Source organism: Emiliania huxleyi, assembly GCF_000372725.1.
Source record: "Emiliania huxleyi CCMP1516 chromosome Unknown EMIHUscaffold_163, whole genome shotgun sequence".
Classification (NCBI taxonomy): Eukaryota; Haptophyta; order Isochrysidales; family Noelaerhabdaceae; genus Emiliania; species Emiliania huxleyi.
The window spans coordinates 114,944-127,105 of NW_005200951.1; the positions used below are offsets into that span (position 1 = coordinate 114,944).

The window sequence follows — 12,162 nt, forward strand, 5'->3', positions numbered from 1 at the left end:
TTCGTCGCTCCTTCTTGCTCACAGGTGCCCGTGGGGCGGCTGCTCGCGCTGCACGGCTCCTTCGAGTGGGTCAAGGCGGACGTGTCGGAGGACGGCCGTTTCGTCACGTGGAGCGCGGGAGGCCGCGCCGCCGGGCCACGGCTCGCGGCGCCCGACGGACGGCTGCGCAAGCGGGCGGAGGAGTGGCTGGCGGCTGAAGCCGAGCCTGAAGGCGCGCGGGCAGGCGATCAGCCGCGAAAGAGGCAGCGTGTGTGATTTTTGATATTCGACGCGTGTAAAACTGCGGCGTGTGGGACGGCGTCTGTCCGTCTGAGACGGCGTGGAGAGTAAAAGGCGGCCTTGCTATCTCGCTTAGTGTAAGTGACAACCGCCACGATTGCCTCGCCGAGTTCGGCCAGGTGACGCGACAACTTTGCTGCGCTACATGGGCCGTCGCGCCGCCACCGCTCCTCGTCCTGGTGTTGGGCGGCGTTTCGCCACACGCGCAGCGCCTGCAGCTGGCTCCGCACCCCCTCTGGCAGGCCGCACTTCCGCGCCCAGAAGTCAATGCGCTCGTGCTCGGTCAGAGCGCGCGGTGGAACGGGGGCGCCGGACCTCGCGTAGTGCTCCTCGAGCTGGCCCATGCAGTGCCGAAATGCCTCCGCCGCGTTTCTCTTGAGCGACTCGGCGCCGGCCCTCGCCTCTGTGCGCCGCATGCCGCGCACCTGCGCCGAGAGCGGCGTCGGCTCGTACGCCGCTGCGGATCGCTCGCTGGGAGCAGCCTCGTCCGCCGGTCTCCGGGTGCAAGCCCCCGCCGCGGTGGAGAGCAGCGACTGGAGCGTCAGCAGCGCTGCGGGCAGCGTGGGTCGGTTGCGCAGGCTGTCGTGGCAGAGGCTCTTCTGACCGTCTCCCGCCTTGGCGAGGTCCTTGACTGCGCGCGCCGCGTCGGCAGTCCACCCCGCAGCCACGTCCGAGATCTTCGTCGCGTCGATGTTGGTCCAGAGTTCATCGAACTCGTCCTCGCACCGGTCGGTGAGCTGCACCTCGGAGCGGTTGGTGAGGCAGACAAGGAGGGTGACGCCGATCGCGTAGCCGTCCGTCTTTGGCGAGTACTCGCCTCCCTTGGTGATGGAGGGGCAGAGGTAGCCCGTGGTCATATAGAGAGCGGTCGAGCGGCAGCGGACGGAGGCGTCCGGACGCTGGTCCTTCGCGAAGCCCGTATCAGCAAGAACGGCGGTCAGGTTCTCGTCGAGCAGGATGTTGTCCGGCTTGACGTCGCGGTGCACGATGTCCTTCGAGTGGAGGTAGACGAGCGCCTCGGTCGCCTCGCACACAATGCGAACGCGCTGCCGCCACGTCAGCGGCCACGGCGGCTCTGCCATGCCCAACCGCCGGAGCTGCGCAGCGCGGTCGGGATCCGAGATGCGCAGCCGCGCCTCGAGCGAGCCGCCGCGCATCAGCGGCGAGAGGAGGCAGACGCCGTCGGGCGAGAGGCAGTAGCCGAGCAGCGGCAGCAGGTGCGGGTGGCTCACCGCCTTCAGAAGCTTCACTTCGAGCTCCGCCCGCGACAAGCCGCCGGACTGGCCCGACTTTGCCCGCTTGACGACGAGCGGCAAGTGGCGCAGCTGCGGAGGCGCGGAGAGGGAGAGGTGGAGGTCGGCCGACGCCTCGTAGACATGGCTGAAGCCGCCGCTGCCAATCAGCTTTCCCTCTGCAAACCCGTCGGTCGCCGCGGTGAGGTCCGACAAGGCTATCTCGACGGGCCGAGCAATAGCCGCCTCGTCCGCCTCCTTGGCAGCGACAGACAGCAGATCCAGCCGCGACTCTGCCGCGCTCACCTCCTCGTCCAGCGCAGGCAGCGCGCCCACGTGCGACCTGGCGGCGGCGATGCCCGCTCGGAGCGCGGAGGGGCTGTCCGCGGTGTCGAGCGACTTGAGCGCGCCCATCGCCGCGCCATGCGCCTTGCGCATCCGCTGGCTGTCCCGCCTCCGCGCCTCCTTGAGCTTGTCGCGCACGCGCCTTGCCTCCGTCAGCACGGCCGGGCTTGCGAGGCCGCTGTACACCTCCAATGCGCTCGCTAATCCGTCATACAGGCGGTGGGGGCCGGAGCCGAGACAAGTGCCTCGCCGCCGCCGCTCTTCTTCTTCTTCTTCTTGCCCTTCTTGTTCTCCTTGGCGCGCTCCCCCACCTCCTCCTCCTTCTCCTCCTCCGCCAGCAGCGCCTCGGCATGACGCGCTGCCTCCGCCTCCGCCGCCGCCCTCTCCGCTGCCGCACGCTCCTCGAAGGCGCGCACGCACTCGGCGTGGCCCTTCTCCGTGGCCAGCTGCAGCGCCGTCTTGCCGTTATTGGTGCGCGCCGCCGCGTCTGCGCCCGCCCGCAGCAAGCGCAGCACGACGGCGGTGTGGCCGGAGATGGCGGCGAGCACCAGCGCGGTGCCGCCTTTGCTGTTCTGCATGTTGATCTCCGCCCTGTGCTGCATCAGCAAGTCGACCACCAACTCGTGGCCATGCTGGGCGGCGAGCATCATCGCGGTGTCGCTTTCACCGTCCTGCATGTCGATCTCTGCGCCGCGCTGCAGCAACAGCTCGACCACCCGCTCGTGGCTATGCTGCGCGGCGGCCATCAGCGCGGTGAAGCCGTTGCTGTTCTGCAGGTTGATCTCCGCGCCGCGCTGCAGCAGCAGGTCGACCACCCGCTCGTGGCCTTGGTGGGCGGCAAGCATCAGCGCGTTGACGCCGCTGCTACTCTGCTTGTTGACCTCCGCGCCGCGCTGCAGCAGCAGCTCGACCACCCGCTCGTGGCCGTTGCTGACGGCGTACATCAGCGCGGTGATGCCAGTGCCGTCCTGCTTGTTGATCTCGGCGCCGCGCTGCAGCAGCAGCTCGACCACCCGCTCGTGGCCCTTCTGGGCGGCGTGCATCAGCGCGGTGATGCAGCTCACATCACCCTCCCTGCCAGTCGCATTGACCTGCCCGCCGCTGTCGAGCCACGCCAGCAGCGCCGCCTCGTCGCCTTCGACAGCTGCTTTCGCGGCCTCTACGGAAAGGCTGCCCAGCGAGCCGAAAGAGGCCGCCGCACTCCCTCCCGCCACCGCCTCCCCCGAGGAAGCGCCGCCCGCGCCGCCCGCCGCCGCCCCGCGCCGGCCCGCAGTCACCTCCGCGATGTGTTGCCGGAAGGCCTCGACGCACGCGGCCTGGCCCTTCTCCTTGGCCAGCTGCAGCGCGGACTTGCCGTCCTCAGAGCGCAACTTTGTATCTGCGCCCGCCCGCAGCAGGCGGAACACGACAGCTGGGTTGCCTTTGCCTGCGGCGTACATCAGCGCGGTGTAACCGCCCCCATCACGCTTGTCGATCTCCGCGCCGTGCTGCAACAGCAGGTCGACCACCCGCTCGTGGCCGTATCCGGCGGCGCCCATCAGCGCGGTGTGGCCGGTGTTGCTCTGCACGTTGACCTCCGCGCCATGCCGTCGCAGCAAGTCGACCACCCGCTCGTGGCCGTTGCTGGCAGCGTACATCAGCGCGCTGTTGCCTTGGCTGTCCTGCTGTTCCATCTCCGCGCCGCACCGCAGCAGAAGGTCAACCACCCGCTCGTGGCCGTTGCCGGCGGCGATGTGCAGCAGCGAGGTCTTACCGTCGTTGACGAGCCACTCACCTGCGTTCACCTGCCCGCCGCTGTCGAGCCACTCACGAAGCACGCCAACGTTTGCTGGCGCCCGCACGATGTTCATCGGCCTGTGAGCGTTAGGGACATCGTCCGTACGTCCCTCAAGAGGATGTACTATGTGTTGAGTTCTTTTTTCTTGTCATTGATGGGGAGGGAAGAAGAATCAAATCGTTGAGAGAAACTGGGTGAACTCCGAGTCGGCGTCTAGCGCGCGCGATAAGGTTTTTGCTCGCCTTCCCTGGGACCCCGTGTTGCGTGACTCTGTGCGATTTCGGGCCCGGGGTTGTGCGTTTACGTGATACGTGAACACTCGGCCTTAGTTATGACCGCGCAAGATAAAAGGGTGGCTAAGGGCTCTGCCCGCAAGGCGCCCGCGTCGCAGACGCGGTACCATTGACAAATCTGCGATATACCCCCACACGAGCAAATAGCAAAATCCGAATACCGTGCACGAATCCGGCGATGTCGGACCCAAGCCTTCAGCTGGTGCCAAGACATTCGTAAAATGGAAGCCAAGAATCCGCCAAATCGTGCTTTCGGCCTTTCGCGCTACCTGAGGGAAAGCTCCTGATCGAGCCCAGCGTGCCCGCGGCCGCCTCCCGCGCAGCACCGCCGCTGCGGATCGGATCGAGCCCATGGAGGAGGAGGGCGCAGTCGGCCAGCGCAGCAGGCGGAGTCCCTCCCCGCGCCGGAGCCCCCTGCAGTCGAGGGAGTCCTCGTTGGCGATGAAGGTGGCGACATCGAATCGCGGCCGACACACGTCACGGGAGGAATGGGCGATGAGCGGGAACGATGCGCGCTACGACGCCGACTCCGCCGTGCTCGTGGCCGCAGAAAGCCGCGCTCCAGGAGCACGCCAAGATGCAATGGCTCGCTTGCTTCGATTCAGCTCTCTCGGCAGCAGAAGTGGGGCTGGAACGGGTGGGGGTGGATGCCGATTGAGGGGGAGCGTCTCCAGCTGCGCCCTGTGGCAGCTGCGCCCTGTGGCAGCTAGTCGAGGGACTTGGTAGTTGTGACCCCCCTGAGTGAGGACAGGAGAGAGAGAGCGTTTTGTGGTGTTGGAGAGTGTTGTTTTGTTGTTTGTGGTGTTGGTGTACGCAATAACGGGACAGGGTGGTTGTTCTCTCTATCTCCTCTTCTAGCTCTTAGCACGAGCTGCGCCCTGTGTCCGACCCCTTTTGCGCAGCAACACCTTAAACTTTTAGGCCCTACAAATTCGGGTCGGAGCGTAGCGGAGTGGGCCCCGAGTTTGAAAAGGGCGACGGACGCTTGCGTCCTAGCCTCCAACAACGCCTCCCCGGCGCAGAGGGGCCCCCGGAGGGATGCACAACCGCTCCACGCCACGCCGCTTGCGGCGGTCCTCTTCCCAGCTCCGCTGAGGGCCCGTGCGTTATTTCAAAAGGCACCACACGGCTCGCCAAGCCTCCAGATTCCGGCCACGCCGAAAAACGAAGATACACGCGAAGATACACCGAAGATACACACCGAAGATACACACCGAAGATACACGACACAGCTTCGAAGATACACAGACCCCGTGCGTAACGACGCCCCGCGACTCGACTCGGTGTGCATTGAGCTGCCCTGCCGTTGCACCTCTCCGCTCGCGTCTCGGAGCCGGCGGGCGTGTTCGTCCTCTGAGCCTTAGCCGCCCAGAGCACACGCCTCGAGCCTAAGCACTTCGCCCATACCTCTCTCGCGCGGCCTTTGCGCGTGCCTGCGCTGCCACTCTGCGCATGCCCGACCCCCGGCTCAAGGCAGAGCCACCCCGGCTGGCGGTGTACACTGACATCCGGTGGTTCAGTCTCGCCTCTCGCCACTCGCGATGCCAACTGCGCACTGCCCCTTCTCCGCAGGCTGACTGCTCCTGCAATCGGCTCCATGGCGTCGCCGACGGCTGCCGCTGCCCATGATGGCGTCGCCCACCTCGGGACGCCCCACGACCGCGGCCACAACGGCTCTCTTCGACGGCGAGATCTTCCCCGTCTGGCTCTGCTCCAGCGCCTCGGCCGCGTACCGCCTCTTTAAAGCCTTCGACCTCGAAGACGAAGATGCGGCCTCCCGCGCCCGCGCTTCGGCCGCCGCGGCCTCCGCCGACCTTTGCCCGGCCTCCGCGCCCGCTGCTCGCTGCTCGGCGGCCAGGCACGCCTGCTCGGCCAGGCTCCCGCGCCACTCGGAGGCGGCCAGCAGTTGAGCCAGCTCATCCACGCGCCGCTCGGCCGCCAAGCGCCGTTGATGCTCTTGGCCAAGGAACGCACGCAACTGCGCCTCGCCGCGCCCCTCACGAGCCGCTTGCTCCGCGGCGCGCGCGGACGCGGCAGCCAGCCTCAGCCGCTCCGCCTGCGCCTGCATCCTCTGGATGGTGCCGTTCAGCGTGTCGATGCGAGCGTTCGCCGCCAGACGTTGCTGGTCCGACACGTGTGCCGCATCCTGCAGACGCTCTCGCAATCTCTGCACCTCCGCCGTGAGCTGCGCTCGCGCGCGCTGCTCGACGCGCAGAGACGTGGCTGTAGCCGCGTGCGCCTCCGCCTCCGCGTCCATGCGAGCCACAAGCGCGACGTTCCGCTGCTGCAACCTCTCTGCGCCGCCCCGAGGGAGCGCGACCGGAGGTAGCGGTCGCCGCTCCGGATCAGGCGCCGGGCCCACCGTCGCGCCGTCGAGCGCTGGCGCAGCCGCCTTGCGCGCCTTTCCGGCCCTCCGACCTCGCTTGCTGCCCCCCTCCTCCGCCGGCGCGCCGAACGGCGCAGCCAGCCGTCGGGCGAGGTCGAGGGGACGGCGCGTGTTGCCGACCGTCTTATCGCGCAAGTTCCGGAGCGATGTTTTGTTAACGCTCAGAATACTCGCAACCTGCGGAGGGAGGAGGAGGGAACCGCGTGAGAGGGAGTTGGGAGAGGGTCCCGGATGGCGTGAGGAACGGTGAAGGGTGGAGGGGGGTAGGGGCACCTTTGCGTACACGTCCCCCGTGACTGGTGCCGCCTTTGAAGACGGCACGTTGTCCAGCGCGAAAAGCAGCTCCAGCGCGAGCTGTGCCGGGACAGGCAGCGAGATCGGGCCGTTTGGCTCGAAAGTGGCACTCTCCGTCCCCGGCTCCGTCACGGTGCCGAAGGTTCGTAAGAGCAGCAGCTCCTTCTCCTTGAAAGACTTGACGTGCGAGACCAGCTCCTCGGCCGAGTGCCTCTCTCCCGCAGCACGAAGTCCCTTGTACTCCTCGTACGGGTCATCGTACACCGCCAACGGAGCCTGCACCTCCGGGTTCGTCTTGCGAATGTGCTGCACGTGCGACGCCCAAATTAGCGGACTGCGCGCGATGAAGTAGTAGTCCTTGTTCACGCCCGACAGCGCTGCGGCGTCGCGCGGGGGCAGCAGAGCGGCAATCACGAACTGAGCGTCGGCGCAAGCCTCCGACTGTAGGATGCGCGTGCCCAGCACTGGCCCGTCTGTGGGCGCAGCAGCCACCTGCGCAGGCTCGGGAGAGGGGCGAGAGGTCACTGCCTGGAATGTGCCTCGCCCTTCTCCCTGCGCGCCAGGACTCCAGAGCTACCGTCTGACATGGGGATCGACACGGGCGATGCGCGGAGGCGCTCCAAGTGTGCACCAGGGTGTCAAGTAGCTATCTTAATTTGACTGGGCGACGCGGCTCGCTCTGTGGTGAATGCGAGCCTCCGCCGCGCCAAGGGTCGAGCGCGCGAACGGCGCATTCGCGAACGGCTGGGGCCCGAGAGCCAGTCAAATTATGGGGGAGGGAGGGCGCTGGCGCGAGTAGGGCGGCACCGACGGCGCTGGCATTACCGTGGAACCCATCGAAGACGAGCCCTCGCAAGTCGCTGTGCGGGGCCAGGGAGCGCAGGAGGAAGATACACAGCCCCGACGAGGCAATGAAACGGTGTATCTCGTGGTGTGTATCTCCTCCTCTTGAGTGTCCGCTGCTGGCGAGCCGTGACCAGGCCCCCAACGAGCCGAGCACTGTGTCGCTGGTGTATATGTGGCTGCTTGCCGCCGCCTCCGCGATCGTCCTAGCGCCCAGCCCACGCGTTGCAATCACGAGCCCTTGCGCGGCCGTCCGAATGATGGCCGATGATGACGCAAGCCCGCAGTCCCGCGCCGTGAAGCAGCAGAAACGCGAGGCGGTTGCAGCAGCACGCCGCACCACCGCAGCGGAGCTGACGCTCTCCGGCGAGGAGGTGGAGGCGCTCACAGCGGCGAGCAAGAGTCTTGATCCGTGCTGGCGCGAGGGAGCAGCAGAGGACTGCCCTACGGCCCTGAAGAGCGTCTTCACGCAGCAGCCGATTGACTTCTTCGCGGCTCTCCGCAACCCGCAGGAGGATCCCGACCCCGCGGTCTGGATCGGTGTGCGCAAGACTTGGCCGGTGCTGGCCGAGCGGAGCGATGACGACCTGCTCGCGGCGCTGCAGCCGATCAAGGACGTTCGGGTCGACAAGCGCTCGCTCTGAGCGGCGGCGGGGCGCTCCGTTCGCTCCACTTTCATGGCGCATGGTCCATAAAGGTAGGCTTGCCACTCAGAGACGAGTCGATCTCTTCTCTCCCCGGCTGGTGTGTTGGCATTCACTTCCGGTTCATGTGCATGTGAATGTGTCGCATGTGACGCAAGTGCTTCTTTTTCTCGGAGCTACAGGCCTAGGCTGCCCTGTGTGGAAATACCGCCAAAAAAACCAATCAACGGCTCCAAGTGTCTAGACTACGAGCAGAAGCGTTCGTAAACGTACCAAAGAGACACAAGGACTGAGCTGCTGGTGTACTCGGTGCACTTCTCCTCCTGACGGATCATGCAGAATTTCTTGGTGCAATGGAGCAGGCCGTTCAACATGACGCCGCAGTTGTTGCAGCCGTCAAACCAGGTCTCGCACGTTGCCGGCACGCAGTTGCCGTAAGAGTCGATGATATCCGACTCGCAGGAGGAGACGCTGGACGAGGGGGGCGGGGACGGCCGCGGGCTGGAGTACTTGTTGCACGCAGCCAAATCGTTGCAAGTGAGCGACGGTGGTGCAGGAGGTGGATAGGAGCACAAGCCACACGTTGCCTTGCACTTCAGCACCGCATTCGGCTTGTTGCACTTGCCCGCATCGGCCTTCTCGCGGCACTTGCCTGCAGACCAGATGTCGGTGCAGTCACCGTCATCATTGCCTCCCGATGTGGGCTTGTTTGACGCTCCGCCGTAATACTCGGACTCATCATAATCGTAGGTGTCAGGCAGAGGATCGATCGAGGCGACGTTGGACGTGGCGAGCTCGTTCGATGAGCCCGCTGGCGCTGCCCGAGCCGTCTTGTAGAGGACAATGATCAATGTAGTAGCGCTCAGCATTGTCATCGACGCGAGTGTCTGTGGTACGTATGGGCTCGGTTTGCACCTGTGCTGGGCGCAGTATTCGTGGACGGGAGGGGGGAGGGTTAAATGCCGTGCGCAAATGGCAGGGCGCGGTGGGCGCTCTTTGGGCTCGGTGGTGTCGCACCACGCTTTGTTCGGAAGGAGGGACTCGGTCCCTCGGTTTCAGGCACCCGCGCTCGGTTTCCAGCAACCGCCTCCTTTAGTTATAACTGTTCTTGGCGGCTTGTCCTGTCGTGGACGTCGAGGGTTATGGACAAAGGTGGTAGTTAGTTGGTTTCCGGGTCCGTCACCCTGCCTGGTACACACACACACGCCATAAAGATGAAAGTCAGTCACGCATGTGAACAAGAAGAATCTCTCTCTCTCTCTCTCGCTCTCTCTCTCTCTCTCTCTCTCTCTCTCTCTCTCTCGCATGTGAGAACGAGACAAACACTTTGATGAGGTAACATAACAGATAGATAGATCCGGGCCTCACGCGGCGGTTGAGCGGGATAAGGGGCCGTTGTCTGCTGTGCCTTTTGTGGTGCTAGTCCGTGCCAGTCTGCTAAAAAAGAAAGAAAGAACACAGACAAACCCAAACGAGGGATGGGGGAGGAGGACAGGGTCCACACCTGCACGAGCAGGATTTTGGAAGGACGATCAGGGGCACAGGTGGGGCTCTCCTGCTCCTGACAAGGGAGGGACACGACAGGCTCGCAGCGCGGTGCACGGTGGACTCCCAACTCCACTGGCGGTCTCATCTCAGTCTAGCGACCTGCCTCCAGCTTCTCACTGGCAGTCTCTCGCAACCACAGGCACACTGACACAGGGTGCCAGTCTGCTGTGAGAGGGGCGCGTGCGAAAGAATCCTCTCTGAAAAATCCGCGAACGATGTCCAGTCAGTGAGTGTATAGGTTCGGCCATGCTCCGACGCCTGGGGAACGTGGCTAGGACTGCTGGCGGCAACCGTACTAGCAGACAGCGGCGGCGGCACAGCGGCGGCGGCAGCGTCCGCGGCAGTGTCGGCGGCAGCAGCAGCGGCGGCGGAGGCGAAGGCGGCGAAGGCGGTGGCAGCAGCAGCAGAGCAATCGTCAGTGCAATAGCTGCAGCTGCGCACCGTCGTGGCCTCGACCTCGCTGTCGGTCTGACATTACAGGTGCGTAGAAGCGCTGAATGCACGATCAACTCGCGCGGTGAATGTGCGTTGAGTGGTGGGGCCTACTGCTCTCAGGACTACAATGCTCTGGTGGGCCCGGCGATGGCGCTGCCGGAGCTGTCGCGCAGCAGCACGCTCGCGGTCCTCGTGGGATCGACCCGTGACATCTGGACGCCCTTTCTCCGGGCGCTGCGACAGTCGCCCACCCGCGGCCACCTCGCACGAGAGGAGGAACACGGAGGCGAACGCAGAGAGTGGTGTGCTCAGAGAGAAGGGAGTGCCGGACTGCTCTGCGGAGGAGCGCACAAAGAGGCAGCGCCTACGGCCTCCGTCCCGACACTCGCCCCCGTGCGACAGGCCCTCTCAACGCGTATGTCGTCCGGGCGACGGAGGAGCTTGCTGCCGAGGCGGTGCCCCGCGGGCTCGGGGTCTCGCTGCACTTTGCCCATGAGACCGCGCCGGGTCGGCTTGTTGCGATGCAGCGCCTCGCCCACCTCTCTGGCGCAGCGTACTTTCACGCGGGGCGCTGGCCACAGCGTTGCGGCCGGCGGCAGGTGCGTGCACACGCCCGCACGCCCTGGTGTCGCTGCCCGTAGGTGCGGCCTCAACGTGCACCCAACCTTCGGTCCATGGCACGCGCATTCCCCTCAACGTCTGTGTGTGTTGGACGGGCAAACCCGTTGAGAGCTGCCGTCCGCCCGTAGGCACGCCTACCGTTCGCTCGTGGTTGTGGCTGCCGACGGTCTCCCCCGGCGAGGCGCGCATTGCTCGCTCGCTCCTCTGCCCCGACCATAGTGCCGTGCCGTGACCAGGCGTGGAGACCGCGGGGCCGCCTCCCAATCCGAGCAGCAGCGAGGCGGTCGCAGCAGCTGAGGCGGCTCTCCAGACCGCCCTTGCCGCGACGATCGACCCCACGGCGACCAACACACGCGAGGAGCTCGTTGGCCGGCGCCGAGAGAAGCGGCGGAAGGCAAATTGGTGGTTGCGAGCGAAGAGAGGTTTCCCTCTCGATATAGGTACCGGGAGGCGTGGCGGCTGTGGCAGCGCGTGAGACAGTGTGTGAGCACGCCCGAGTACGACGCGTGGAAGTACCCCGATGCGTTCGACGAGTACCACTTCAGCCACAGCCCGGCGCTGCTGAAGCGGCTGGTTGGGTAGCGGACGCGGGTCGACGCCGGCAGGCGGCACCGCCCTGCCACCGCCGATCGGCGTGTGTAGGAATCCTGCACTGACTTGTGACTATTGTGTCTGTCAGTGAAATCAGTACTCTATGTGTCTGAGTGCGCGCGCAGTGTCGAGTGTGGGGGTAAGGGGCTGTGGCACATACTTGTGCACAGCCACACGTGCTCACAGGTCCCCACGCGCAGCACGCCCAGTCGAGCCCAGGCCCGGCGCCACACCTCTGGACAGCGATCAGCGACAGCGATCAGCGTCCAGCTCCAGCGTCCAGGGTCCAGGTTGCTCCACAGGCACGGCTGAAAGAGAAAGTGAGAGCGATCGAGGTTCGAGCGAGCGCGAGCACCGCGACAGCGTGCGTAATGAATATTTCGGGGGACGTCGTAAGCGCTAGGAAGAACACAGACGACGCAGGCGCACCAGGACATACAATCATAGCAGTCAGTACACCCTCTCTTTTTCCGGGATACAGTTGCAGGGGCCATCGCCCATCGCGCGGCATGCGGCATCGCGAGAGCCGAGCGTCACCTCACGCCCGCCTCGAGTCCCGCCTCGAGCCGCTCGAGGAGCGAGATGTCGCGCCCGCGCTCGAGCCCCTCCTGGGCACGCAGGAGCCACTCCGCCTGCGGGACGAGAAGCAAGTCGGCGTGAGGGGGGGGGGGGGTGAAATCCGTCTCGCAAAGGCACCCGGTGCGCCTTGAGCCAGCTCGCGTGCGTCTCGGGCGGGAGCACCTACGGACGCTGCGTCGAGGGCTCCAGTCCGTCTCCGCCCCCTCGACGCACGGGGGGGGGTCCTCTTGGGGACGCACAAAGGCAGAAGACGCGCGTCTCTCGTACGCTGCGCAGTACACTGGTAAACATGAAC

The 12,162-nt window shown here is 65.6% G+C and overlaps 5 protein-coding genes across 5 annotated transcripts in view; 2 read left to right on the forward strand and 3 right to left on the reverse strand.

The window, feature by feature from the left end:
• Positions 1–1,010: 1,010 nt before the first annotated feature.
• Positions 1,011–1,925, reverse strand: EMIHUDRAFT_71921 (hypothetical protein; the record flags this gene model as incomplete). Its single annotated transcript, XM_005785148.1, has 1 exon — positions 1,011–1,925. A coding segment is annotated over one exon (915 nt), but the record flags the coding sequence as incomplete, so codon positions are not given.
• Positions 1,926–5,442: 3,517 nt separating this feature from the next.
• Positions 5,443–7,428, reverse strand: EMIHUDRAFT_230361 (hypothetical protein; the record flags this gene model as incomplete). The annotated part of the gene is made up of 3 exons (XM_005785149.1): positions 5,443–6,489; positions 6,586–7,098; positions 7,414–7,428. 3 exons carry the CDS (start codon positions 7,426–7,428, stop codon positions 5,443–5,445), a joined length of 1,575 nt encoding a protein of 524 aa, XP_005785206.1.
• Positions 7,429–7,646: 218 nt separating this feature from the next.
• Positions 7,647–8,327, forward strand: EMIHUDRAFT_364242 (hypothetical protein). Its single transcript, XM_005785150.1, has one exon. It carries the CDS (start codon positions 7,707–7,709, stop codon positions 8,091–8,093), a length of 387 nt encoding a protein of 128 aa, XP_005785207.1. The 5' UTR covers positions 7,647–7,706; the 3' UTR covers positions 8,094–8,327.
• Positions 8,328–9,862: 1,535 nt separating this feature from the next.
• On the forward strand, positions 9,863–11,470 carry EMIHUDRAFT_441749 (hypothetical protein). The gene is made up of 6 exons (XM_005785151.1): positions 9,863–10,121; positions 10,197–10,644; positions 10,718–10,753; positions 10,826–10,863; positions 10,934–11,069; positions 11,138–11,470. Exons 1-6 carry the CDS (start codon positions 9,888–9,890, stop codon positions 11,170–11,172), a joined length of 927 nt encoding a protein of 308 aa, XP_005785208.1. The 5' UTR covers positions 9,863–9,887; the 3' UTR covers positions 11,173–11,470.
• A 195-nt stretch (positions 11,471–11,665) lies between these two features.
• RPE4 (Ribulose-5-phosphate 3-epimerase) overlaps positions 11,666–12,162 on the reverse strand; it is a 2,097-nt gene continuing 1,600 nt past the window's right edge. The window contains exons 7-8 of the mRNA XM_005785152.1: positions 11,994–12,053; positions 11,666–11,920 (exon numbers count right to left, since the gene is read on the reverse strand). Of these exons, the coding sequence (XP_005785209.1) occupies positions 11,827–11,920; positions 11,994–12,053 (154 nt within the window). The 3' untranslated portion in view covers positions 11,666–11,826. The remainder of the gene's footprint in view (positions 11,921–11,993; positions 12,054–12,162) is intronic.

Bases quoted from the DNA above. Each gene is read 5' to 3' on its own strand.
- EMIHUDRAFT_441749 (XM_005785151.1), top strand. From the start codon at position 9,888: ATGCTCCGACGCCTGGGGAACGTGGCTAGGACTGCTGGCGGCAACCGT. The intron at 10,645-10,717 runs GCGCTGGCCACA...CGCTGCCCGTAG, and splicing joins GCAGCGTACTTTCACGCGGG to GTGCGGCCTCAACGTGCACC. The intron at 11,070-11,137 runs GCGCCGAGAGAA...CTCTCGATATAG, and splicing joins CGCGAGGAGCTCGTTGGCCG to GTACCGGGAGGCGTGGCGGC.
- EMIHUDRAFT_364242 (XM_005785150.1), top strand. From the start codon at position 7,707: ATGATGGCCGATGATGACGCAAGCCCGCAGTCCCGCGCCGTGAAGCAG.